Source organism: Salarias fasciatus, chromosome 3 (genome assembly GCF_902148845.1).
Source record: "Salarias fasciatus chromosome 3, fSalaFa1.1, whole genome shotgun sequence".
NCBI lineage: Eukaryota > Metazoa > Chordata > Actinopteri > Blenniiformes > Blenniidae > Salarias > Salarias fasciatus.
The window spans coordinates 15093035-15120704 of NC_043747.1; the positions used below are offsets into that span (position 1 = coordinate 15093035).

Consider the following 27670-nt stretch of genomic DNA (forward strand, 5'->3'; position numbering starts at 1 on the left):
TTAAATCAAGTTTCGAATAAAACTAAAAAATCAAATAAAATCTATTAAAAAAAGAAAAGAAAAAAAAAACATAACTAAATTATATAGTTAAAGTGAAAAGGTTGAGGATTTGGTACACAAATAAATCGAAATGTTGATCATAACGTTGAAATGCAGAATCAAGAACAGCTTTGGTGAAAAGGTGGAGAAAAAAAGACATTATTCTGATTTGGAGATTAATTGATCCTCGTGTCATTTCCTTTAAAAGTGAACCTCAATGGATTTCTTCCCAGTTATGTGTAATTGAGCATTTCCAGCTTCTATGAGAACAATAAATCTCATTTTATAACACCGAGAACCTTAAAAATGAACATTAAAATAAGATGAATAGTTTCTTACGGACTACTTTTCGTCAATCCAAATGGTTTTAGTTGGGAGAGGCATCGGAGCGGACGTCCACCTCCGCTGAGTGCGGGTGTTGTCCGTCTCGCCGGCGAGCGCGCGCACATGCATACGCACACGCGCACTCCCTCTCTCTCTCTCTCCCGGCTGCTTCCATCTCTCTCTCTCTCTCTCTCTCCGTGTAGTTCACTTCATTGTATTGACTGCGCTCATCAATTAGGGGCGCATTGAGACGCTTTCCGGGCTGCAGCCGCGTCCCGCCGCCCCAGCAGAGGATTTTACCGACTGAGCCCCGGTAGAAGTTTGGAGAGCGGGGGTAGAAGAACCGAGACAGGCAGGTACGGCGTGCCCGTTATCTCCACTCTCAACTACACTCACCCCAGCGACAAGGTAAACGAGCCGCGAGCTAACCCCGGCTAACGTTAGCATCCCGGCGAGTTAAAGTGCACTTTGGGAGGGGGGGGAGTGGGGGGTAACTCAGTGACTAACTAACCGTTCACCTCGGGTTACTCCAGACCGCCGCCGCGTGTAGTTTTGGGGGTCCCGAAAGAGACCACCGAGTGGAGTTTATTGTGCCCCGAACAGGCGAGTTTTTTTTCCAGCCCCACGAGTGATAGAGCGAGTAGTAGTGTAGTAACTGGCGGCGTGGGGAAAACAAAAGGACCACAGAAACACCGGACCCGTCTCCAAAAGCTGCGGGTTTGATTAAAAAAAAAAACGGATCAGTGAATAAATCCTCCGCCTCATTTAGAGGGATTTTTTTTTTTTAATTCATTCATTTTCAAGATTTTTAAGAAAGAAGTACACGAAGCCATCCCAGGCTCTCTCCATTCATACAACTTGCACGCGCGAGGACACTGATCGGTAACGTTCTGTTATCAACTTTATTTGTAGGGCACGAGTCGAGAGGGAAGTGCAAACCGAGCTTCTTGAAAATGTGGAGAAACATAAAGGACTGATGTAGCTGCGTGGTGTTCTTTGACAGGAGTGTTGGAAAGTTGTGGAGGCTCTCCTTGTTGTGTTGTTCAGAGACCAGCAGAGTCCAGGAGGAGGTTTACTGAGCTGCACCACAATCACGATTTACAAACCGGTTTCACGAACAGGCTGCACTTGTAAGATGCTACTTCTTGTTCATGACGCTACCCCGAGATCGAGGCTACCGCGATCGAGGCTACCACAACCCACCCCCACCCCCACCCCCGAAACTCTGCCAAAGTCTTGCTCGCCTGCTCGATGTGTGTCGTTATTTCTTTCCCATTTGAATAAATATCCAGTAACAGATCAGCCGTGTGTGTTTTCGAGTAGTTTGTTTGCGTTAAGTTGGAGCGAGCAGATGATGCGTGGGGGCCCCGGAGGGAGGGAGGGGGGCGGAGGGGGGGCGGCGACAGACAAAGACCCCCAGAGAGCCTCCGGTACTTGTATTGTCTGCTCGGGAGTTTAGTAGATGTGGGTTTTTTTTTTTTTAATCCCACGGATGATGAAGGCTGAACCACAAACAGAAACACACACACACAAACACACACACACACGGGGTGATATAAGTTTATCGCGGGTCACGTGACCCAGCGTCCCTGCTTTGTTCTGGCTGCGGTTCAACTTGGGTAACTGAAGAAAGAAAGAAAGAAGCTGGATGTATGCGAAGTGTGTGTGTTATTGCTGCTCTGCCCGTCTGTGTGTGTGTTTTCAGGGGGAATCTCTCGGTGTTCGAGTCACTCTGGATTGAGCTGTGTCCTGACTTGACCGTCTAGTCTTTTTTTTTTTTTCTTTCTGTGCTGCTGCGAGACTCACTGGCCCAGAGAGAAAGTGTCAGGGCTTTCAGAATAAAACTCTGACTGCCCGTGACACTTCGGAGTAAAGCTCAGGCGCTCTGCTGTGAGCGCGTCTTCTGTATTCTTGGAGGTTGATGTACATGTTAAAACTCGCCGATGAGTCAAAACTTGGATCTAATTTATGTTGGAGATTAAGGAAGCAAAAAAATGTTAAACATGAATCTAAAATAGCAGCCATTAAAGAGTAAAATAAACTCGGAATCACTGCAAAATGTAATTATTGTGATAGCAGCACTAATGTTGATTAACCGATCGATTACTTTCTCTGTGCAAAATGAAAATCCCAACGTCATGAAATAGAGAAAACAATGTAATAAATCACGCCGGAGTCGCCTCAGGTGCTGCTCAGGTAAGCACTGCTCTGGGACCTTAAACGACTCCTTGTTTTCTGTGTGGGTGGAGCCGCAGTGATGGGATTAAAGCGGACGTCCTGGAATAATAAAGGAATTCTTGAGCAAATCAGTTTGAGCCCTGTGATGGGAAAGAGAGAGCAGGCTGGTCAGTCGGGGCCGATTGAAGCCTCTCTGATCAAAACCCTGAGAAACCGGTGTTTGGGAAAATAAACCGGGCTCCAGAGAAATAACTGAATTCCTTCCAAGTCGGCAGCAGAAGGTCCCGTTGGGTTTAAGCACAGAGAGTCAGGTTCTCCAGAGTATCGATTGGAAACAAGCAGCACGCTAATAGGAGAGGACGACACTTAACGGTTTAACTGGATATTATTCAGATGGAGCAGTGAAGTGTGCAGTTTTTAAAGTGTTGAGATGATCCACTGAAGCTTCTGTGTGTGTGCTCGTTGCAGCCATGCCCTCAGTGATGGAGCGCTCGGGGGCCGGGGTCCTGTCCAGGAGCCGAGCCAAAACCGTAACCAACGGCAATAGCCAGCCGCACTCCGAGGAGGAGAGCAGCGACGAGGAGCACGCTCATGGTAGGTGTTTCATCTTCCCATCACTCCAGCCACAGATCCAACATCTTTCCTACACTGAAACTCTTTCTTCATCATCTTCCTGACTCCGTCCACTGGTTTTCGTACGTCTCTCATCCACCCTCTCCACCCTTCCTGTCCTGTCCCTGAGGAAGCCATAATCTGCCGCCTCCTCCTCCTCCTCCTCCTCGTCTCTCTCCATCTCCATGCTTATAGCTCCACCACGGCACTAATTACTTAACGTCCGCTCTGTCAGTGACGTGGCTGCAGATCGTAAGTTTCCCCAGTGTTAAGAACACGACAACTACTGCTAATTATAATCGTTAGCTGTGTGTTTGGAGTTATTAAGTTACGCCGGCCGTGAGATAAAACACACCGACCCCGTCTTTCAGCTGATTTATGTTGGGTTTGATGTAACTGATCAGAGCTGCTTCTTGTCTCCTTTATATAAAGTCAAGACAAAGCTGATCGCATGTCGTCCTGTTTTAATGTGGAAGAAAACCTTGATCCTGCACATACAGTTTGAAAGTAATTATAAACATTAAATGCTCATTACGCTGGTACACCGTTTCTTTACCTCCAAAAAGTAAATCTTTTAAATTGTGGCTTGTAGAGATGAGTTAAGCTGATGGAGAATCACATCAAGTGGCTGGCCGGGTGTCCAGTTCTGACTCAGCACACAGTGTGTGTCTCCTTCCTGCTTCTGGACTCGACACTCTGCACAATCCTTATTCCTCTGCTGTGTTTTCAAGCAGAAAGGCAATGAAAACAGAGTAACGACCGCAGCTGACAAACGGTGATTCAGAGCCGAGGTTTCCTCAGAGCTGCCGTGAAGCTGCAGACGACCATCGCACTCAGGATTGCTGTGTGATTTTTTTTTTCTTTTTTTTCCGTATAACGATCCGGCTCTGCAGATCCCCTCTCGCCGCCCTGTAACCCTGCAGGAAACGGAAAGCCTCGCTCACCTTGTGCTTCTCTCCCCGCAGACAGCATGATCAGGGTGGGCGGAGACTACCAGGCCCAGATCCCAGAGTTCAAACCAGGTACGCGGAAAAGCAGGTGACGGATTAAAACTGTGGATGCATAGAGAGAGAGGGAGAGCGAGAGCAGGGCGATCGAGGTGAGGGAGAAATGTGGAAGAGAGTCAGTGGAGGTCGAATCACTGATGTATCAGCGAAAAACTTGAAAAAGGAGAAGTGAAAGCATGAGAGGAAACGATTATCTGAGTGATGCACAGCTTGAAAACAGAAGATTTGGGTTTATAAATGTTGACAGGTGGTTTTTTTTTTTTTTTTTTTGTCTCTCCTCCAGACACTGTAGCCTCCTACACTGAGAAGGACCAGAGGAGCATGCTGGTGTGGTGTCCCAACACTCAGCTCTCCGACGCCATGCGTAAGCCCCACACACACACACACACACACACACACACACCTGTTCAGTGTCAGCTGGGATGAAACGCAGCTTCTTCCTTTCAGTGGACGAGTACATCCTGATGGCCAAAGAGAAACACGGATACAACATGGAGCAGGTGTGACCGGCTGCTTTATAACCCTTTTCACCCGATTGCTGTCGTGTTATCAGGGCGTCTCTGGGTTTCTGACTGTCCCCCCCCCCCCCCCCCCCCCCCAGGCTCTGGGAATGCTGCTGTGGCACAAGCACGACGTGGAGCGCTCGCTGGCCGACCTCGCCAACTTCACGCCCTTCCCCGACGAGTGGACGGTGGAGGACAAGGTGCTGTTCGAGCAGGCCTTCAGCTTCCACGGCAAGAGCTTCCACCGCATCCAGCAGATGGTGCGTCGCCGCTGGGGAGATGGGGGGGGGGGGCAACGCGTCCCCGACGGTCCGTTAACGGTTGGAGTTGTGTGCAGCTTCCAGACAAGCTGATCTCCAGCCTGGTGAAGTACTACTACAGCTGGAAGAAGACCCGGAGCAGGACCTCCGTCATGGACCGACAGGCCCGCCGGCTGGTCAGCAAGCGGGAGAAGGACGACAGGTGAACCGCTGCTTCGAGCTACAACAGACCTGACAGGAGGAAGGCGGGTGGAATCAGAAAATGTCTTCCTTTCAGTAACGACGAGCTGGAGGAGGGAGAGCAAGGCAGCGACAGCGACTTCGAGCTTGACGCCAAGAAGGAGGTGAGCACTGTGCGTGTGTTTTTTTTTTTTTTTTTTCCTCATCCGAGAGTGTGAAAGCGCGCCGACGGTCCCGCCGTGTCGCCGCAGGCCATGAAGCAGAACCCGAGCAGCGCCGGCGCGGAGAAGCCGGCCCCGAGCCGCTCCGGCCCGGTGAAGAAGGAGAGCCTGGGCGCTCAGTACCGGCACCACCCGCTGCGCGCCCGCCGCCGGCCGCCCAAGGGGATGCACCTGGAGCAGGGCGACATCATGTCGCTGTCGGCCTCCCACGACGCCGGCGTCGTCACCATCCGCCAGCTGGACACGCAGCTGGTGTCGCTCAAGAGACAGGTGTGTGTGCGCGTGTGTGTGTGGTTCGCCGCCGGACCGTGGAAGACTCTCGGCAGCCTCCTTCATCACCACCTCCTCCTCCTCCTCGCAGGTTCAGTCCATCAAACAGTACAACAGCAGTCTGAAGCAAGGCGTCACTGAAGGCGTGGACACTTGCAGACCGTCCGAGGTGCGTCCATCTTCCTGGTCCTCCTTCGCTCTTCCTCTCTGGGATTGAGATTAGTCCTAATCCACTCCTTGCTCTGCTGATGTGCCCTTCAGCCTCTAATCTCTCTCTCTCTCTCCTCCAGCCGGCGCCGAAGATGAACTCCCGCTGGACCACGGATGAGCAGCTCCTGGGCGTGCAGGGTGAGTGAGAGGCTCGCGGTTCATGGTTAGGTGTGTGTGTGTGTGTGTGTGTGTGTGTGTGTGTGTGTGTGTGTGTGTGTGTGTGTGTGTGTGTGTGCGTGCACACGCGCACGTGAAGCGAGAAACATGCAGCAACACACGCATCCTCCCGCGGCGTCATTCAACCCGCCGTCTCCTTTCCAGCTATCCGTCGCTACGGTAAAGACTTCACAGCCATCGCCGAGGTGATCGGGACCAAAACGCCGGCTCAGGTAAGCCCCTCCCCCCCCCCCCCCCCCCCCCCCCCCTATTTTCATCCTCATTTCGGTCGTCCTGACCTCGCTCTCACCCTCCATCCGGCCGTTTGTTTCGGTGAGCCGCTCGTCTCTCCTCCAATTTCTCTCTCATCCCTCCGTCCTTACAGGATAAATCTAATCTCCATTATCCCTCCTTTCATTTGTCTTCTGCCCTCCGCCGCCGCCTCTGTCCTTGAGCGCCGTTCAGCTTCTCACTCGCTGGTTTCGTCTCTTACCCCCCCCCCCCTCCCCCCCTCAGGTCAGCTCCTTCTTCGTCAGCTACCGGCGCCGCTTCAATCTGGACGAGGTGCTGAGGGAGTGGGCGGCGGAGCAGGTGGCCACCAGCCGGGACCAGAGAGATCCCCGGAGGGGCGGCGAGGACGTGGCGCCGACCGACGGAGGCGCCGAGGAAGACGAGGTCAGGACGGAGCCGCCGCATGTCGAAATGATTCAAGAGGAGAAAACCTAACTTCTCTCTCCCTCCTTCAGATCAAGATGGAGGACTCTCCCTCAGACGCTGCAGGCGACTCGTCTCCTCCGCCCTCCGGCCAGCTCCCCTCCTCCTCCTCCTCCTCCTCTTCCTCCACCTCCCTGTCGCAGCCTCCCCCGCTGCTGCGCCCGGCTCCCCCGTCGGCCCCCCCGAGCCTCCTCCGCCAGCCGCCCCCCCTCCAGACGCGGCCGCTCCAGAACCGCACGCCGCACAACCACCCGCCGCCGCCGCTCATCCGGCCCGCCGTCACCTCCTCCTCCACCTCCACCGGGAGCTCCGGCCTCAGGGGATCTCCTCCCAGCTCCTCCTCCTCCTCCGCCGCCGCCACCGGCGGCGGCCAGATGCCACCGTCGCTGGTCGGGATCAAAGTGGAGCAGACCAACTCACACTGATACACACGAGGAGTAGAAACACACACACAGACACACACACACACACGCTCAGGTCCCGCCAGCTGCCACGGCTCGGTCAGGAAGAGGCCTGCAGCCCCTTTACTGTCCAAACGCCTACCTCCACACACACACACACACACTTTCCACCAAACACACACTGGATCATTAAGCTGTAGAAGGAAGCCATGACCACAGGAAGCCACCTGCTCGTCTCCATGGCAACTGTTGAACATCTGGAGAGTCACACACACACTTAAATATATATCTATCTATATCTCTATGTAAGCCGTAGGTAGGCAGGTATCAAGTCATCCACACCAGCTTCAGGAAGCAGAAATGATGAAGCTCCTCAGACCAGAAGACACAGATCCATTGATTTTTTTTTTTTTTATTTAACACCCCCACCCCCACCCCCCTTGTCGAGCTGTGCTTTAAAAAACACGGACCCTCAAAGAGAGGCGGCCCCTCCGCCTCCCCACTCACAGCCATGTGTGTACTAGTGTTAACTGGAGTGATGTTTTCCTTGTTTGGACTAGGCCTCCTGAAAGTGAGCGGGGTAGTTAGTGAGTAGTTTAGATGTTTTGCGACCGACTTGAGCACCGAGGAGCGAGGCCGCCTTCCTCGCCGGTTCTGCTTTAAAACGTTCGTCGTGCGACGGGACCGAGATGTAAAAACTCCCACCAGCTCCCGTTCTGCCAAAGTCCCCCCCCCCCCCCCCCCCCCCCCACTGCTTTAAAGACGCTCACGGTCACACCGGGACACTCCACGTTTTCTTCTTCTTCCTGACTGTTAAGGGAGCAAGTTGGACTCTTCGGGGAATGCGGGGAGAGTCCAGCGGAGGCAGCTTTCAGGAAGCGCGGAGTCCAGCTCTCCGTCGGCCAACGACGTGCCGGGCATCGTCTCGGAAGCATTTCGCCTTCCCGCTCTTTTTCATTTTTTTTCTGCTTCGACTTGTTTTCCTTTTGTTCCTTCCTCCAAAAAGAAACTGCCTGTGTGCCGTGCGTGAGAAGTTGTTTACATTGTGGAAATTGAACCGTTTGTGTTTGAGAATCTTTTTTTTTATAGAATAAACAAAAAAAACCCAAACCATTGTTTACCTAATTTCTTTCTTAGAGTATCACAATAAAACAACTGAGGAAGCCAATTTCCTTCAGCGGGCATCTGGGGGGAATTAAATGGTGGTCATTACATCGCCCCCTGCTGGTGGAAACGAGTTTTGCGGCCTTTATTAAATTTCCCCAGCTGCAATCTGCAGTTCCGCCACTAGATGTCCCCATAGCCTTGAGACTGCACTGCTAAGAAAAGCTAAAACTGCGTATTTTCATAGATTCAACAAGTTTCTTTCCACAAAGTGAAACGTGTACATAAATTTAATTTAAAGGATTAGTTTAATGTTAAAGGAGCAAACTTCTGAGTTGCTCAGTAATCCCGGGCCTTCGTTTTCTGCAACATGTTACATGAAGGGATAAAAAAATTATATAGAAATCTGGATGTCTTCACTATAAAGATCCAGAATAAAAGGTTACTTGTTAGACACAACAGAGATGAAACAGACCTCGATTCTCACATAATGGACCTCGGAGCCGGGCTTATCATTATATCATTGTTTTTATTACTATCATTGTAATTTTTCACCATTTTGTCTTTGCACAAAAAAAACAAATAATACATTTTTTTTTTTCAGGAGTTGATCACCCCTCCCAACCCCCGAAAAACCCACCACTACAGTTACAGTTTGCTCAAAACACATTTAAAATCAATGTAAATTACAGCAATGTAAAACGAAATAATGTAAAATAAAATCAACCCTGAAAGAGATAATATAACAGCAACAGCCAGAATAATAATTAGAATCCAATACCCAGCACCTTAATACAATGATGAACTTTTTTTTTTTTTAAAAGGAAAATTCTGACGTATTAAAAACTGAAAAGAAAAACGAAAAATAAAAATAAAACGACAGTGTGTCATCGTGAGAGAAAAAAAAAAAAAACTAAAGTGTTAAGTTAGGCAGAACCAGCCTCTCTGCGACCCCCGCCCTCCCCCGTCTGTCTGTTTTCCTCTCAGAAAGAGAGAGAGAAGAGGAGGAGGCGGCCTCCTCTGCTTCTGGACTGCGTGTGAAATTAGAAGAAGAAGCCTTTTCCTGCTTTTTTCTCTCGCTGCGTGGAGCCGTTCTGGACCGACAAGGCCTCGACTGTTTCGAAAGAAAGAAGGAACGAGCAGTAGTCGTCACCGCCACCATCAGCATCGTTAAATACACGGACAAGTCCTGGCCTGGAGGGGGAGGAGGGGAGGGGGCGGGGGTGGTAAAGGTGCACTAGACTGAAGAAGGCAGCGATGATATGATCCGACGTCACCTCCACCCCTCCCCACACACACACACACACAAACACACACACACACACACACACCGACCGACCGACGCCTCCCCCTCCCTCCTGCTGAGTCCAGATCTGTACAAACCCCCCCGAAATCTGTTTTCAACGACACAAAAATATATTATCAAATCAAAAGTAGAAGAAAATAAATCACCATCCGTCATCAATTTTTGTTTTTTTTTTGTCACTTTTTTCTTTCTCTCTCCAGTGATCTTTTTTTTTTTAATAATATACTCTCACACACACTCACACACACACATACGGTTTGTTACAAGACCTTGTGTCTGTGTGTCTGCTCTTTGGGAAGCTGTGAGGGAGTCGGGGAGGGGAAGGCGTCGGTTCAGGGTTGACATTCTGGATATGAAGGCGTGACGCCAACCAAGTGATACCAACATTTTAAGAAAACAGAACGAAGAAGAAAGAAAAAAAAAAAAATCATCCGTGCCGACGAAAACAACCAACCTTTAAATCTTCAGAGAAAGGCAACATGAAATCCACCGACAGTCCCCGGCTCTCCAGTACGCCGCTCTTGTTCCAGTGCACAACTCTTTTTAAAAGCCATAAAAGAAGAACTAATTTAAAAAAAAAAAGAAAAAAAAATGGAGGGGGGGGGGGGAGATTTAAGTTGTAGTCCGCAGGACAGATGAGCTCGTCAAGCCTCCTCGGATGAGATGTGAGAGAAAAAAACTGAACGTCAGGAACGAGGAGTGAGGAGATGGATGTGTTTGTGCTGAGGAGTTCAGTCTGAAGTGTGTGTGTGTGTGAGTGTGTGTGTGTGAGTGTGTGTGTGTGTGTGTGTGTGACGGCTGTCCGGGCTCAGTCAGTCGGAGTTCGCTCAGGTTTGGAGGCGAAATCGGAACAGAATTCAAACCTGACGCTCCTGTGAGTTCCCACACCCGACCTCGACTTTCCCCGTCAATCGTCGGCGGAGAGATCTCCGATTTCGGCGCCGCTCCGTCCCCCCCCCTCCCCCTCCCACCCCCCTATCGACAGACCCCCGCCTCCCCACAAACAGAGCTGGGCAAGAAGAAGCGTGCAGAGGAACTGAATAAATAGCAGGAAGAAATGACAGGAGTGGTTCAGAGTGATCGAGGTGTGACTCCTAGGAAACAGAGAGAGAGAGAGAAGATCGGACATGCAGAAGAGTGGAACGTCTAAGGAGAACGTGACAGAAAAAAATCCCGGCAAAGGTCCGGAGAGGACCGCGGTCCGCGAGTACTTCACAACTCAAGAGTCTCTAGAGGCGGCGCCTCCCCAACATGTGGAACAGAACGTCTAGAAAAAAAAAAAAAGAAGGATTTTCTAGTCTGGGAGAAGTGGCGGCCCGACGCCAGACCGCTGTCCAGGCGACAATCGTGTTATTTTCAAAGTGATCCCACCCTTTAGCTTACCTCCTGACCCCCCCCCCCTGCCGCCCTCCCACCTACAGCATCATCCTCCTCGCTCTCACCCTCCCGCCTCGGCGTCGCTCTCCGCCCGGGCTCCTCACAGTTTGAGATCGTTGGCGATCTTTGAGGCAATGTTCTTGAAGGCGATGGACGGGCCCGAGATCCGCTTGAAGCGCACGCCGTTGAGCGAGAGCCGCGGCAGCTTGCACACCTCCATCTCCCACTGCACGAAGTCTTCCTGCGCCGGCATGCCCGACATGCACAGCAGCATGTAGCGCTCGCGCACCTCGTACTCGCAGCTGTTGGAGTCGAGCACCTTGCGGATCTCGCGCATCATCTCCATGGGCTCCATGGACGACGTGGTCTTCATGGACCAGGTGAAGCGCAGCGAGCGCGGCTTGGCCGAGTCCTTCTGGCTGGCGATGGCCGGGGGGGTGCCGGTGCCACCTGTGGGGCGGCGGGCGGACGTTGGAGCTTGTCGTTTGTCTGAACACAGCGTCGCACGGACGCAGCGGCGGAACTCACCGGTGTTCCCAGACCCGGGCGAGGAGTTGTTCTCGTCGTTGTTGGAAGAGGAGGACAGGACGCCGCCAGACGTCTTCTCCGACTTGTCGGCCGTGCCGCTCAGCACAGACCTGCGTGGAGCGATGGCGGGGGGGGGGGAGAAGAGACACCAGGGAGGATGGAGCGACAGGAGGTGAGATTACAGGGAGGAGGAGGAGGAGGAAGAGATGAGGAAAAACGAGTGTGAGAATTTAGAGTTATTTCAAAAAGCGGAGACAAAGACAGGGAGGAGTGGAGAGGGAGGAGGGAAATGATGAGGTTGTGGAAATGAATGAAGACAAAGACAAAAAAAATGAATAAGGCAAACATTTGAAAGAACCCACGTGTGTGTTTGTGTGACTTATTTCACAAAGTGTGTGTGAGAGTGTGTGGATTTTTCTATGTGCCGGCACACAAACACACATTTGGGTACTTGGGTTCTGATTTCCTCTCAAACACACACGCATACACACACACACACACACTCAGACACACACAGCACCATGCAGATCAACCTCAAGTTCCGAGGATGCTACCATTCTCCGATCATCCCCCCCCCCCCGCCTCCGATTGATCACGCAATCCCCCACCGTCACCAGCCCGATCCCCACACCCGGCTCGGCTTCCCTCTCCCGACCAATCACAGCAGGCTCAAATCATCTACGGTCTGCTCCCAGGCTACTGATTTGGCAGGCGGCTCTGGTCGAGTCTGGGGTTGTGTAAAGGGGGGGAGGGGGGGGGGGGGGGGGGGGGAGGTTGGGTTTCGGTTTTTCGGGCTCTTCTGTATCTCACCTGCTCCCCTCATCCTGACCCTCTCCCTCATACGGACTCCTCGAGAAAAATCAACACAAGTTTAGTTGGTTTTGGAAGGTGGGGGTGGGAGGGGGGAGGGGGGGGGGGTGGTTTGTACTTGGGCTCTTCAACAGATAACAGGACAACCAGCTGGACACGGTCGCGCCGCTCGCCATGCCGGCCTCAAACCTCCATCCAGCCTCTTGGTGATTCACACCTGTCTGTTTCCTCTCAGACTGCTCAGGTTTTTAAAGCTTGGGGTCGTTCCAGTCCACTCAGATCATACCGGCGATTTCTACTCAGCTTAAGAGAATAAATCACTAACGGAACCATTAACAACGCTTAAAGTCAGACTCCTTCGACAACAAGCGAGGTCAAGATGAACTAACAAACTACTAGATTATGGAAGATGGCGTCATGGACACGTTTGGGACAAAATGAAATGAGACGGGTCAAAACTGTTTGGGATCGGAACGGACCGGGACAGGATCGCGGAATGAGGCGGCTCGGTTTGGAACAGGATGGAGCGATGAGGACGATGGATGGAGCGGTCTGGGACGGCATGGTGAGGGCGAGTCCGGTGCCTGGAGGAGGTTAGGAGGCGTTAATGACCCCAGCGCTGCGTGAAAACCTGGATTAGTAACACTGGACCTACACACAGGCTGTTCACACACACTCACACTCACACACCATTCAAACATTCTCTCCCACAGCAGCAGACGTGACAAAAAAAAAAAAAAAAAAAAAAAGGACACATACACTGAAGCACAGAAAGCAGACGACAACAAAACCAGCTCCACACATGCAGACGATGAGAGGGAATGACAGTTTCCACAGTAAATGGTCTGAAACTCATTCTGATGGAGGTATGGGGGGGTTGGGGGTTGGGGGGGTGGGGGGTACAGGCATCATTCCTGTTTTGACCTCTTGTTACAAAATAACATGTGAAATTCCTCCTGGAACAGAAGCGTGGTTAAAAGTGGTCATGACAAGTGGGAGACATGGAGGAACCTTTAACAAGCACTTCTGTAATAATGAGGTGTAAAAGGTAACAGGATGGACGATGTCGACTCTCTTGTGCCATTTTGCATTCCCCCGCTAGCGTTTCTGGGAAATGTAGGGATGCGAAATGGCTCACAGCAGAGGGAAACTGTGACGTCAAAGGAAAACAAAAGACAAATGGATTTCTAAGATGAAGATTTGATCTGAAATAAACCTGAAATAAACTGCTAATGAGAGTAATATTACTATTTTGTACAATTTCAACTGGTTTAAAGTGACTTTTGCAGCTCGTTTCTCACTGCGGTAACAAAGCAGTCACACTATGAACCACCAGGTGGCGCAATTGTCCACAAGCAGGGAAATTGCTCAACCGGCTGGTTAAAGAGAGACACTTGAAAGTCAGTGTGTGACAACAATGTAGCAGCGAATGGAAAAGGTGTGTGTTTGAGTGTGTGTGTGTGTGTTTTGCAAGTACATAAATGGAGGAAACATGTTTGTGTATGACAATATCAGGACAAGTGTGTGTTCGTGTGTGTGTGTGTGTGTGTCAACAGCATGAACGTGTTTTCCAGCCAGAGAAGGTCAAAGCCATCCAGTTCTGCTGCCGCTGCGGTTAGAGCGCCGGTGCCAGAGTGAGGACAGAGCAACGAGTGGAGGAGAAGAAGGAGGAGCGCAGGAAGAAGGAAAAAAAATAAAATAAATAAATAAAAACAAAGAGCACGGCCTGAGAAACACGGCGACCCCCGTCCCTCCGGGGTCCCCTCCTCCTCTAACGCCTCCGACCACGATTATAACCGACTACGGACTCATAGTGAGACGCCACCTGCTGGCTGGAGTCTAGCAGCAACACGAGCCGAGTGTGTGTGTGTGTGTGTGTGTGTGTGTGTGTGTGTGTGTGTGTGACTCAATGAAAGCAGAAAGGTGAGATGAGTTGATGACTTGGGGCTTTACGGTTAGCAATATTTAGTGATCCTCTATCAATTACATCTGTTATTTGATATTTCTACACAAATGAGTAAATTAGTGAAGCATTAAAGGCATTTTTTTTGTGGCGCCGCCTCAGATTTCAGGAAGATTCTGCGCAAAAACTACGGCTACATATGGGTAAAGGGTTAAACAACATGAAGGGTGTGTGTTTATGATCGATTAGCCATGAAGGGTTTGACCTAAATCTGAGATGCTTCGCGGGGTGGGGGGGGGGTCTGGGAGCTCACACACACATTCTACCTATGAAGGGGAAAAACATGGGCGGAGGGTGAGAATGAGGAAGAGGTGGGGGTGGGAGGGACGGAGAGGAAGAGGGGTGAGGTGTTATTGTGCCGTGGGATGATGGAGTGAGTGAGTGAGTGAGTTAAATGAGTTGGGTGAGGGAGGTGAGTTAGTGAAAAAAAAATATGAATAATAATAAAAAAAAGAAAGGGCCAAAACAGGGCACTCACAATCAAATTGTCTCCAAAAAAAAAGGGGCCAAACCACAGAATAAAAGGAGGAGAGAAGGATAAGGCTCCAGGCACAAAAGGAAGGTATCAACAAAAGCTGCACGAAACACCAAAAAATAATAAAAAAAATAAATAAATAAAGGAGGAAGTATATATATATGTAAAATATATATGAAGGAGAGAGTATACGTTGATGTATATAAAGGGGTTATATTTAACGTTGGGTATGTTGCCTACCTTCTCGGAAACCTGAACGAGAGATTTCTACAAAAAACAAGAGGGATAAAGAAAGAAGAAAGAAAGAAAGAGAAAAAAATAACGTATGTGTAAAAATCATGACTTTCCTGTAAAAGACAAACTCTCCTCCGAGGAGCAAGGTTCACCCTCTGGGGATTGAACCGGCAACACCGACATCATCGAATGACCGAAAGCTAACGCGACACGGCAGAGGGATTTAACGGCCCTGGAAAAAAACGCCTTGAATTCGGATTCAAGAGACACTACCCACAATCCCCACCCCGACGTGAAATGAAGCCCTCCTTCACACACAGACGAGTCCTGGGTGAGCCTGAAAAGAAGCGTGAGGTCAAAGGTGATTAAAAAAATAATAATAACAACAAGAGACAAAGAGGAGGAACCGCTTCCTATAAACACACAAAGACACACATAAAATGAAAAAAAAAAAAAAAAAAAAAAAAAAAAGCACAGGTTAAGCAACAACTTAATCTTTAACAGACATTGAGAGACTTAACGAGGTTCACACACATGCAAAAACACAAGTGTGTGTGTGTGTGTGTGTGTGTGACGGACAGACGGAACATCACTGCCCAGATCAGGGAGGAGCAGCAACACGTTCAAAGAACACAACTTGTGTGTGTGTGTATGTGTGTTTGTGTCCATACTGTACAAATGTAACACAATATCCGTCTCCACCACGTCTACTTCCTACCGCCACACCAAGGGGTGGGAGTGTGTGTGTGTGCGTGTGTGTGTGTGTGTGTGTGTTTGTGTCAAGGTGTCCCCACTGGCGGTATTTATAGTTGAGGGAAAAGTGATATCTCCGGTGTAACCATGGATACTGTCGCCACGGAGCTACAGTATCTCTGAGTGGGAGGACTGGAGAGTGGCTGTGCCTGTACCTCCGCCTCTTCCACACACACACACACACACACACACACACAGACACACACACTCACACACACACGAACTCGACACCGTGGATGAACGCATGACACTTGATCATTCTCAATTTCTTTCTTTTTTCGGCTGACAAAAATCACTAAAAATACAACACACTCATTCTTTCCTGTAGCTGCACACACACACACACACACACACACACACACACACACACACACACACACACACGTTCCCAACACTGTATTTATAACACACCTCCAGCCTCAGAGGGAGAAATGACAGGAGAGGCGGGAGGTGGGGGGGGGGGCAAAGTTTCCACCTTACCTGCTCTGTCAGCTTTTCAGTAAACCTACTCTTTCCCTGCTCTGAGCTCGTCTGGCACCCGACCGCCTCCTTCAAATCCTCGAGCCTCGTCACTTTCAGCTCCGTGCGTCTTCCATTCTGATAATGGCCTCTGATCACTATCAGCCTCGCCGCTCTCCCTCTCCACTGCCACTCTGACTGGGCTACGAGAAACACCGACTCTGTGAACGTATTCCACTTGGCCTGTTCGCAGAGGAACTCACATCTCTTCCTTTATGCTTGTGTCGCTCACAGTGCTCGGTCCAATATATCAATGTTGCTGCGAAAACGGTGCCTTATTCACACTGCCACTGATACGGCAACGTTGCAGTGCGCCGACACTTTGTCATGCTTTCTGTTTGAGCGAGACAGAAGTCGCTATTTATGTTCCAGAAAACCAAAATCAGATGGTGGATACATCATCTGGCACTGTGTTCGTTTATACAATCTAGTTAGATCAAAGGTTGAAAACAAACCCAACTTCCAGGGAAAATTAAAAAAAAAAAAAAAAAAAAAATATATATATATATATAAATAAACAGCGTTGGCTTTCCTTCCCACCAGGTCCCCACGGGAGTCAGTGAACTGCTGCGACGTGCACTCCGGGCCCCGAGATGAAAACTAGGCCAGACGAGGCACCGCAACCAAAATTACTCCTCAGTCGCCGCCGCGCTGAGCAAAATTACAGGGGAGACACAGCTGTTCCCTTCCTCTCCCTTTCTACTCCGAGCACGGTTACAGATCAGCGCGAGTTTAGCGATAGATGAGACCGCCCCTCCCCCCTTCACTTCAAGAAAATACTCTGGAAAGCCCAGCGGTGACATGGCCGTGCACTCCAGTGTTCCTGAGGAAATGAGCACATTTTAAACGACTTGCAACAACAAACCCGGTCATTTTCTGCTCCGGGCTGAAAAACCTCAACGCAGTTTTTAAAACCGGGATGATAAATACACTGCCTGCTATCGCGGCCGCTCCGCGTTTATGTGACATCTCCTCTCCCATCCTTCCTGTTTTTGCCGCTTCCTTCCTCCGCGGCGTCCGACCCCCGAAACGGTTTTTGGCGGTGTGGATTTTTTCATGCGCCCTCCTCGGGAGGTACTCACTTGCGTACGAACTTGGACGTGAACTTGCTGAAGATCCCCGTGGCGCCGGGCCTCCGGGCCTGGCTGTTGCCGTGCGACAGCGACGGGGAGGCGGGCCCGCCGGGGTAGGCGGAGCCCTGCTGGTCGTAGGCGCCCCGCTGCTGGCCGGCGTGGAACGTGCTGCGGACGCCCACCCCTCTGTTGAAGTTGGGACGGTCCGACACGGCGGTGATGTTGTTGGCCGACGGGGAGGCGCCGGGCGCCCACTGTTGCCCACTGCAGCGGGGAGGGTGGAGAGACGGCAGAGGAGGGGGGAGGAGGGATGGCGGGGACAGCGGAGGAGTGGTCAAGGAGGCGAGACGGGACGGAGGGACGAAAAAGGTTGGGAGGTGTGATGGGAAACGAGGCGGTGAAGAGGAGGTGCAAATGAAGAAGAATCCAGGGTGACGGAGACGGGACAGGAGACGAGGAGAGAGAAAGAAAAAAAAAAAAAAAAAAGATGAGTGAGGACACGGAGGATGGAGTGAGAAGGGAAAGGAGACGTGAAGTAGACAAAAGTGTAGGAGGTGGTGCAGGAGAGAAAGAGGGAAAAAAAAACAGAAGATAGGAGAGAAAAATAAAGGTGTGGGAGGAAAACACAAAGTTAGACATCTAACGGCAAAAAAAAAAAAAAAAAAAAAAAAAAAAAAAAAAAAAAAAGGAGGAAATCAAATCACTTCCTTCTTCAGTTTGAGGTCATTCGGGCTTCTGTGTCTGTTTAATGTCCGGCTCGCTCTGATGTTTGAAGTAATCCCTCAATGTGGCCGAGTCAGTATTTACGGCCACGTCGGGTCAGCGACATGCCTGCATTTACGGCTCAGCCTGTTTGTGTTGGCCGGCCGACAAAACCTCCAGACGCGTCTCCTCGCCGAGCTACAAAAAAACGCCGGCTTGGCGAAAACGTGCGTCCTCCACACACACCTTGCAGCATGTGGCGGACACGACGAAGCGCCAAACACAAAGGAGGAAAACACGCAGACGGCGGCTCGCAATCTGCTGGAGAGCACTGCGGCAGAACCACAACGCAGGAGCTGTGTGCTCAGCGCGCGAGGATTAAATGAAAAAGTTTTAACGGACTGACAATACGAGCACTACTCCCCCCCCCCCCCCCAAAAATATTCTTGACTCAACATAAATCAGACTGCAAACTCGCTCAGTAACTGTAACGGCGTCTCCGCCGCTGTGTATCGCGTTTCACTGTTTCTCCGTTGCTCTGGGAAACAAGAAACTCTCGACATACGTTTTGAGCTCAGGCTCTCTTTCTTTTTTTTCTTTTTCCCTAAGACTTATTACATAATGAGGCTTCTTTTAAGCTGTGGTTTACTTAAACAGTTAAATAACTGTATTAACATTTTTTTTTTTTTTTATGTGTGTGTGGGAATAATGCGGGATTCAAACCCAAGACCCTTTAAAAGCAACGGAAGGTGTCTGGATTAAGCTACGGATGGATGGGAGTTCAGGGCACAGAGAGAATTTTTTTTTTTTTTTTTTAAAAAGGTGCCTACTCATCACTCAGGGTACAGTCTACGTGTGGAGCGGTACCTTCTCTCCAGCGTTCCCAACCAGGTTCTGAACAGGCCAAGCTCACTGCTGAGTGACGCATGCAACAGAACGAGACTTCAACACAGAGCAGACAAAAAGCACGTACAGCCGCAGGGCCACCTTGACATTTCACTCTGCAGGAGTTTTTTTACTCTTGACATTTGTGAGGCTCTTCCCCCCGGAAGACGACTATCACGGTAGAAGGGGGGGGGGGGGGGGGGGCTGCTCAGCCTCGGACGCCGCTTAAAGGGAGCCGAGGAAGGTACCGAGACCCTTCACCCTGTACTGTGACACATGGCCGGCAGGGGAATGGAACGAAACTACAGCGCAAAATATCAAAGTAGCCCTTGAAAAAGACACTGAAGCAGGTGCGCTGGCCAGCCGAGCAACGATAACACACACAAAATGAAATGATAAACCCAGACAGCCAACGCACGCGGCTGGGTTAGTGCGCTATTTCGATCACTGATAGACGTGAGACACCCCACTGTTAAAGAGAAACACAGCAAGACGGGGTTTTCCCAGGCGCCCTCGATTATCTGAGCGAGGTTCAGTTATCGGAATAAAACTGAAGGGATGATTGAACAAAACTCTGACCCACAACACCAGCCAGGGAAAACCCTTTTTGTGAACGAAAAAACTAATACTAGGAAGCCAAATGAGCACAATATTAAAAACACAACAGACCATGCAGTACATGTTAGTAAAACACACACACACACACACTCAGTAGCATCTACTGTAGTGTCTGGTTCTCCCCAGAGCATCAGCACATTCTGTGTTCACTTCTTTTAGCAGCAGTACGAGTCGTTGAGCGGGTAGCACAGTCGACGTTACGCTGAACTGCAGCGAACGGATCGAGGAAGAGCGTCTACAAACCGCCGGCTCGTTCGAATCGCTCATTTTTCACTATTAAGCCAGCCAGTAACTGGGCTTGTTTAAAGGTTCTGGCACGCACACACTGAGGTTTGCGTGTGTGGAAACATAATCCCTGCTGGAGCATAAACGGCTCTTCTCTGACTATGACAGTTTTCTTTCCTGCCAGGAAACAAAACAAGTTCGAGAAGAAGAAGAAGAAGCAGTGGCGTCGGCGGCGGCGGCCCTCCCTGGAGTGACAGAGGAAAACCTGCTCGTCTCGTTCTCGGGCTGGTTGTTCAGCCACGGTCCACCGGGCAAAAATCTCAGGTTTGAATGTCACTTATTGGCCAAAGACGAGCTCCGTCAACATCTCCGCGCTTGTACCGGGCTTTCTGAGCGGCGGCAACTATTTCCCGGCCGTTGCTAAGTAACTGGTGAGTGTGTGATGGCCGGTCTCAGAAAAACGTTGAAAAACTTCACCATGGTGACTTTACAGAGGTAAATATGCATGGAGACAGAAAAACCGATCCGGATGTTTTTACACAGCGGCTCGTTTTTGTTTGTTTTTTTTTGTTTTTTTTCCTTGCAGCAGCCATTTGTGAGGAAAACAGTCCTCATTAAGGGACTTCCTGACAGCTTTCACACTGTATTGTGTCCGAGCTGCTCACATGCAACTTATCGCACAATAAAAGACCAAAGAGAAGTACTACATTTTTATTGATTAACATTTCTCTCAAGTTCACAATCACAAAAACCCGACTCGGTCTGCAGAGCCGTGTGAACGCGGCGGGCTTGTTTTCCACACATGGCTGAACGATACGCTGACCGATACACAGACACTGGTAAATTCAGGAAACCCGATCTGTTCTCCGAGTGGCTCCACAGGGCAGCTGTTAGTGAGCGGACTATTTTGTCTCTTCATGGGGGGAAGGTTCCCCAACATTTTTTTTTTTTTTTTTTTTTTGGGATCAATTTAACGATCTGTGCGGGGAAACGCCGGCTGCCAAGCCGCAGCTACGCGCCGGGATTTGTCACAGGTAATTAAATCTGTTTTTCACCCTCACCAAAAGTTGCCGATTCCCCTTTAATCTGGCGGTGGTGCGTAGCTTTCAAGCCAGTAAATCAGTTTTACTTTTTCATCTCTCCTTTTCCCTCTTCCTGCCGAGGAAAGTCGTCCGGGACTGGAAAGTGATGTTGGTTTGTGAGAGTGTGTGTGTGTGTGTGTGTGTGTGTGTGTGTGTGTGTGTGTGTGTGTGTGTGTGTGTGTGTGTGTGTGAGAGACTTGCCTGGGCCGTGCTGCGTGCACGTCAGAGGGGCATGGATGGTTGGAGGAGGAGAAGGACTTTTGATGGCGGGAGCGCGAGGAGGAGGAGGAGGAGGAGTGGGACAAGACAGCAGTGGCCGAGGCAGTGGAGGCGCGGGAGCCCGGAGTGTTTAGGCTGAGGGGGAGGGGGGGGTGGAGGAGGAAGAGGTGGGAGTGCCCCGCCCGACACACACACACACACACACACACACACAGACGCGCACACACATATGCAATCGAAACCACATATGTGTTCAAGACGGGACAAACACGGCAAAACAAAACAACCAAAAAAACCACAAAAAGGACACACGAGCACATAAACACACACACACACACAGACGTACACACACACACACACAGCGGGCGGGGTTTGTGTGTGGGTGGGCAGGGAGGTGAGGTGGAGTACGGTTAGAAGCAGCACTTATCAAACACAGTCAAGATGAGGGGGGGAGGGGGGGGGGGGGGGGGGGGGGGGGGATAGAGAGAAGAGCGAAGAGAACAGAGGCACACAGAGAGACGACGTACAGCAAGAAGGACCTGAACACAGAAAAAGTTCTTTGTTGTGGTTTGACAAAAAGAACTGGCAGTCAAAGACTGACTGTGTTTTTCAGTCGAGTAAAATCAAGCCGACATTAAATTTAGTACACAAAACACAACGGCTGCACTTGTTGGTTTTTTTTTTCAGCCAGCTGAGACAGACTGAAAGGGACACGCAAAAGCAACCAGAGCAGGTAAAGTCAGACGGAAACGAGCAAAGACGAGACAGAAATACTAAAATGACAGTCACTCTCATTTATGTTGCCGTTTTAAGTTTTAAAACGTGAAAGCTTCAGAATGTTTGATATAGAGCAGGATAGTATATAGAAATTTTACAATATATCCCATTTATTTCCACTAAAACGTTTGGGATTTGTGGATGTTTCTGCGTTATTGTGCTTAAACCCTTTTAAACTATTTTTTCTGAAGAATTCTCATGTTTATTTTGTGCAGCTGGTGATTCATAAAAGTTCCCGTGTTACAGTCTGTTAGTGACTTTGACGAAGAACAGTATTTGTGGTCAATCATACATCGCCATCTTGATATAAAATAAATAAATCAGGATTTGAATTTTGAGCCACGTCGTCCTATGCGGAATCATTTTTATTAGAACCAGTAATGTTTTGTTTTTTGGATACGTGAAGCATTTCAGATACTTCCTTTCTTCTTTTGTTCTCAGAGTTCATTTTTTAAATGGTCTGCTGGCCGTTTTCAGATTATAAATACATTTTGTCTCTTTCAGAGCTCTTTCTTTTGATATGGTTTTCTTAGGTAAAATGGACTTTTTCTCATCAATATTCTGAAATAATAAACGTCTCTTTGCTTCAGTGGTTCTCCCTTCCAGCACTGTTTTGTCTGGTGTTCTGGGTCTGAGCTTTCTTACAGCAACAGATTTTGTTCTTTTCTCTGCATAAAGCGAGAAATAAATGGAGACACAGTGCTCGAGCGACTCTCTCTCTCCATAAAATAAATATAAGCTTATTCTTCTTATTCTAGCTTAAAAAAAGTTCATAAAATTTTACTTTATTGCCAAAATAACATCTTAAATTTTGCTCTTTTTCTGTTAAATCTGGCTTTTTTTTCTCTTTTTTTCAATCCTAGTTGCACAAACATGAGGAGTCGTTCGTAGATTAAATACTGGATAAGTTTATAGCTTCAAGCTGTATACACTGCCATTTAAACGGATGATCAGTTTAATGTCAGCTCGTCTGTTTTTCTCTACAGGTAGTTTAAAACCTTTAAGGCGTCACATTTTATCTTAAATTTCTAATAAACCTGTTTAAAATAGAATTAAAAGCAGGCTATTTCATGAAGTCTCTCTGAATCAGTGAGGTGGCGACAGACTACAAAGCTCTGCACATTACTGACAGCTTGAATCTGACCCCACACACACACACACACACACACACACACACAGTAAGGGACAGAGGAGGCTGGTACCAGAGTGAAACAGAGAGATATCTCAAGAGAGAGAGAGAGAGAGAGGGAACTGAGCAGCGAGAGAGAAACAAGGACATTTACAGAGGTCAACCAACAGCTGCTAATTACACAAGACAACAAACACGGAGCTGAGAGTAACACACAAACACACACACACTCTTTTTGACAGGGATTAGGAGGGCTGGTGATGGAAAAAAAAAAAAGGGCGGCATTCACCAGACAACCCGGTGTGTGGCCAGGGCCGAGGCCTGTGCGACATGTATGGTTAAACTTGAGCGTGTGTGTGTGTGTGTGTGTGTGTGTGTGTGTGTGTGTGTGTGAGAATAGTTGTGTGTATGTGTAAGCCTATTAAGAGGCGAATACAGGGACCATATAGTGCCACTAAGAGTTAATATTCCATCACAAGTCATTCTAATCTCCTTAGAGAAAGAGTGGGGAGGAAAAAGAAAAAGAAAGCAAGAGGAAGAAAGATTATTACGCAGACAAGAAGGGGGGGGGAAAGGAGCGAGTCGAGCAAAGAAAGGAGTTGCCAGGGAAATGTGGGTGACTCAGGATCCAGAGGGACGAAAACTCAGACGAAGATAAAAGACCACGAAATTAAGAAAGTTAGAAAAGGCCGGAAAGGAAGGAGGAGAGAGGAAAAAAAGAAAAGGGAGTGCTGTTGGGTAGGGGTGGGGTATCACAAGTATAAAAGCCCAAACTTCAAAGCATTAATGATGATCAAATAAAATAACTTTTTTTTTTTTAAATGAAAGCAGTGGATAACCAGTAAGTTAGCAGAGCCTACCGTAGCTAACACACCCACAATATTAAAAAAAAGCACCGTCTCAAATGACCCCCTCGTCACCTGGAACTTCATTACAGCCTGAACTTTTTTTTTTTTTTTGTTGTTGCTTTTTGAGGACTGAGGGGTCATTTGAGACAAGCGACACATGAACAGGTAAAACAAAGCAGTCTGAACATGACCATGAGACGTCACAGTGGAGATGATGGCATGGCTTCATGTCTGATGCTCATGGAGGAAGCACACAAAGCACGTGGCCGGTTAAGCATGGGGATGACGGTGGGGTGTGAGTGTGTCGACGCGCACCGCCGACATCCAGGGATCTTCATGGTACCGAGCGCTTGGGGGGGCTTTAATACGTGAAACTCGCCTTAAAAATGTAAGCTTGGTGTTAAGCTTGTCGAGCGTGGCGAACACGCACAGGGAGCGGTTAAAGTCGCCGATCGGGGAAAATCAAATCAAATTTGGGAAGAATCTTAAACCAAGGAGAAAGCGGAAAGAGGAGAGAGACTGTAACCTTTGATTTAGTCAAAGAAAAAGAGGGGAACCTCAACTTAAATTACAAATTAGTCAATTATTTCATATTAAAAAAAAAGAAAATTTTCTTGTTTTTGAAAAGCCATAAATTAATCAGAGATTAGTTTGTAAGACCTTGGAGAATAAATGAAGTATGATTTGAGATTGATTGAAGTCTGAAAAGCTCATCTGTGTCGCTGTGTCATCTTCTGCGTGAACGCAGGTGTGCGTGTCCGTCCAGTAATTCTCTGCCCTGCCTGGCGGGTCTCCACCGGGCCGTCGAGGGGTAATCTGTAATCTACTGGAGGTTTGGCCTAAATTCCCGAGGGAGCCTGATTTCATGTCCAGGAGGGCCGGCCCCGCCCTGGAGCGAGGGCCGGGAGCCTCCCCGGGCCAGCTGGCAGCGCTCTGGAGAGTACCAGCCAAGGTCTGGGATTCAGCCGCCGAGACAGCTGTGGGGCTGCTTCATTCACAAACCGCGGCCGGCGTGTTTGGAGTCTGTGTGCGTTCGGCGAGGAAGCGGCGCTGTGCCGTCGGTGAGGACCCAAATAAAAAAAAAAAAAAGAAACCAGTGTCTGTGGGAACATGTGTGTTTGTACCTGTCCTTGCCGTTCTGGATGCCCTGGCCCTGCTTCGCCCTCTCAGTCATAGGGGAGTTCCGACTGCGACTGGTGCCAACGGACAGGACGCTATTCTGGAGGGACAGAGCAACGGAACGAACAGCGTGTCAGAAATATGAAAGAACTGCGGGTGGAAACCAAGATAACCAGTTGGAAGTGAACAAAACACATTAGAAAAATGCAATAACTCAAGTTTTATTTAGCATTCCTGCCATAAAATATGATTTTGTGATCAAAACTAAAATTTTGAAGAAAACTGAACGCTCAAGCGAAGGTCGGTCTCACTTTAAAAACAAAGCGCCCGTACTCCGAGACTCCCACCTCTGGCATTGAGCGAGCTGTTCCAATCAAGCAAGGACAAGTGACTCCATTTTCTAAGCATTAATTAAATTTTCATTTAATGATCCCATCTGAGATTTTCCTGTAATGAATTCACTTTTTTTTTTTTGTGTGTAGCAAAACTAGAAAGCGATTCCCACTGTGAGCAGACTTCACTACACCCTGGGGTAATGCCTGCATATCACATGTGGATAGGCGCCATATGGCACATTCCAGGAAATATTAAAGTTTGACAGAGAGAGCATCACTTTCTTTTTCCTTTATTTTGTCTTTTCGTTGGTGCCAAGCGAGTGGATGATATAGACTCCCTTAAAGCACTGGAAAAATATTAACAAAATTAATAATTAAGCAGCGTTCTGGGTGAATTCTTATCTGCTGCTTGACGCCGAGCATCCTGTGTTCTTCTTACTGCGGCTGATAAGCAGGTGTTTTCGCCCCACACGTTTATGACCCGACTACTCATGAGCTTTAAAGGTATAATATACAAACACAGCAGCTGATTTGTGCGTGTTCCAATTTCAAAACAGCACTAACAACCGACTTCCCATCATTTCTGTTTAACTATTAACTAGATTTCATATTGATCTTTGAACCGCAGCGGAAGATAAATCATCCCGATGACAGATTTAACTGAATGTACTTCCTGGAAATAAGAGTGTTTTCACATGGTTGATTTGTTGGTCAAAAGTCATGGAAGGCAGTATGAGGGCTGGGTCTCACGGTGGAGGGCGTGGCGCTCTTCTTGCGGTCTGACGGGACCAGGGGGCTGGCCGGCACCTTGGTGGTCGAGCTGCTCGACGAACTCTTCCTCCCGGAATCCTCCGCTGCGGACCGGTTGTCTGCCCTCTTGGAGTAGGAGGAGCCTAAGAAACAGAGACGCTGGAGTAGTGACCGCAGTCTGCAGCTCGGCCTCTCATGAATCCACTAACAACATTCAAACTGACAGCTTCTCTTCCGCTCTGCCCTACAAATCCCCGTTCTTGAAATCCTCGCATCCTTTCAACCTCTTACAACACATCTCCGTCCCCCGCCCCACAGCCGTGCTCACATTAACCTTTATTCAAGCGCAAATAACACCCACCACCCAATCATTCTGAATCTCTTCAATCTACTCGAAATTCCACTTTGGCAATTTGAGGACTTTGATTGGCCACAAGGTACAAGAAAAAAAAATGAAGGTAAAGCTCGCTGTCTGCCTCGCCAAATAGTTCCTCATCCATAAGCAGAAACCCCCTCTCACCCTGGTCAGTGGCTCTGCGGTTCTGAGGCTTCTGGTTGGACGACACACTGCGGTGTACCTGAAAAAGAAACAAGATCGACGCAAATCAGCGCAGTGCTCCCCACGTCACACACACGCCACACACACACACACTCACTGCAGGACTGACAAAAACCTTTTTCCAGTATGCAGAGTATGCTTCACCTCTTCTGTATAGAAGGAATCAGTGTCAATTACAGTTGAGGTAAAACATTGATGTGGTTTAATCTGAAACTGGATCCTGGGGTACAGTTGGGACACGTCGAAACTGGAGTTGTTTAATTATTATTTTTTTTTTAAAAAAAAGGAAACATTTGGAGCGCCCGGGAAGGCAGCGGTTTTCTGGAGCTCCCTCATATTGAAGGCCTGGGATCAAGCGCCTAAAAATACAGACACACTGGAGTGGATACCCAGGCTGCTATGTGGCCAAGTCAGAGGCAGGGCTCAGGAAGCCTCCCTATGCACTAGCAGAACGCAGTATTCGCTGTCTTTATACCTTGTGAGGCGGGGAGGGGGCATTTATGTTGCTTACATCACTTCCTGGCCGGGGTTTGATGCAACCTTCGTCCAGCTGAGAGAGAGAGAGAGGAAAAAAAAAAGAAGAAGAGGTCTGAATACATGTTCACAAGCAGCAAGAGAGACGGTGGTGTATTTATAACAGGCACCAAGTACAATGCAAAAAAGTCCTATTATTGGAGGACTGACTCATGTGAAGTGAATGCCAGGACTCTCTGCTTTGTACAGGCGGTAAAATAGGACAGCGGGAGAGTATACGTTTGAGTATAGGGAGAGAAAAGAAAAAAAGAAACCTCAGAGTTCCTATAGTCCAGAAGCAGATATGTAGCCATCACATCGTTATACTTCTGGTTCACCAGCGAGTCCTGGATCTCCGTCTGAGAGAATCCCATCTGCAGCATGATGTCTGCGGCCGCACACAGAAAGCACAGCACATTTAGAGCCACCCATTTATTAAAATGAGCATTTATCTAAAGATAAGTCATTATTATGCAAGAAGGAAAATGAACAGAAAGCAAACTGACCATTTCTGACGGTGTTTCTGATCCTACCTGTCCTCCTGGGGTCCTTGTAATCTGGCTGCGGTTCGATGTACGGTTTCAGTTCTTCCTCCTCGTAGCCTACATTCATCCACCGGTCCCTCATGATCTGCTGCTGGAATCACGCCACACAAACAAACAAACACACACACACAAAGACACACGTCCAGG

The 27670-nt window shown here is 49.0% G+C and overlaps 2 protein-coding genes across 10 annotated transcripts in view; one reads left to right on the forward strand and one right to left on the reverse strand.

Moving 5' to 3' along the window:
* Positions 1-559: 559 nt before the first annotated feature.
* Positions 560-7407, forward strand: rcor2 (REST corepressor 2). The gene is given in 15 exon segments (XM_030087574.1): positions 560-719; positions 3010-3135; positions 4119-4175; positions 4444-4524; positions 4608-4660; positions 4762-4923; positions 5001-5125; positions 5201-5267; positions 5355-5594; positions 5686-5763; positions 5885-5942; positions 6126-6193; positions 6477-6635; positions 6732-6801; positions 6804-7407. Coding segments are annotated over 14 exon segments (1638 nt in total). The 5' UTR covers positions 560-719; positions 3010-3011; the 3' UTR covers positions 7100-7407.
* A 1509-nt stretch (positions 7408-8916) lies between these two features.
* mark2b (MAP/microtubule affinity-regulating kinase 2b) overlaps positions 8917-27670 on the reverse strand; it is a 42615-nt gene continuing 23861 nt past the window's right edge. The window contains exons 10-21 of one of the 9 annotated variants that reach the window (XM_030087422.1): positions 27512-27611; positions 27254-27366; positions 26941-27015; positions 26427-26484; positions 25907-26049; positions 24827-24921; positions 20931-21083; positions 17227-17481; positions 14879-14905; positions 12201-12239; positions 11391-11500; positions 8917-11312 (exon numbers count right to left, since the gene is read on the reverse strand). In XM_030087422.1, coding sequence (XP_029943282.1) covers positions 10963-11312; positions 11391-11500; positions 12201-12239; positions 14879-14905; positions 17227-17481; positions 20931-21083; positions 24827-24921; positions 25907-26049; positions 26427-26484; positions 26941-27015; positions 27254-27366; positions 27512-27611 — 1518 coding nt within the window. In that variant the 3' untranslated portion in view covers positions 8917-10962. Of the gene's footprint in view, positions 11313-11390; positions 11501-12200; positions 12240-14878; positions 14906-17226; positions 17482-20930; positions 21084-24826; positions 24922-25906; positions 26050-26426; positions 26485-26940; positions 27016-27253; positions 27367-27511; positions 27615-27670 lie in introns of all 9 variants that reach the window. The other 8 variants (XM_030087445.1, XM_030087429.1, XM_030087415.1 and 5 more) reach the window with 8 other exon arrangements.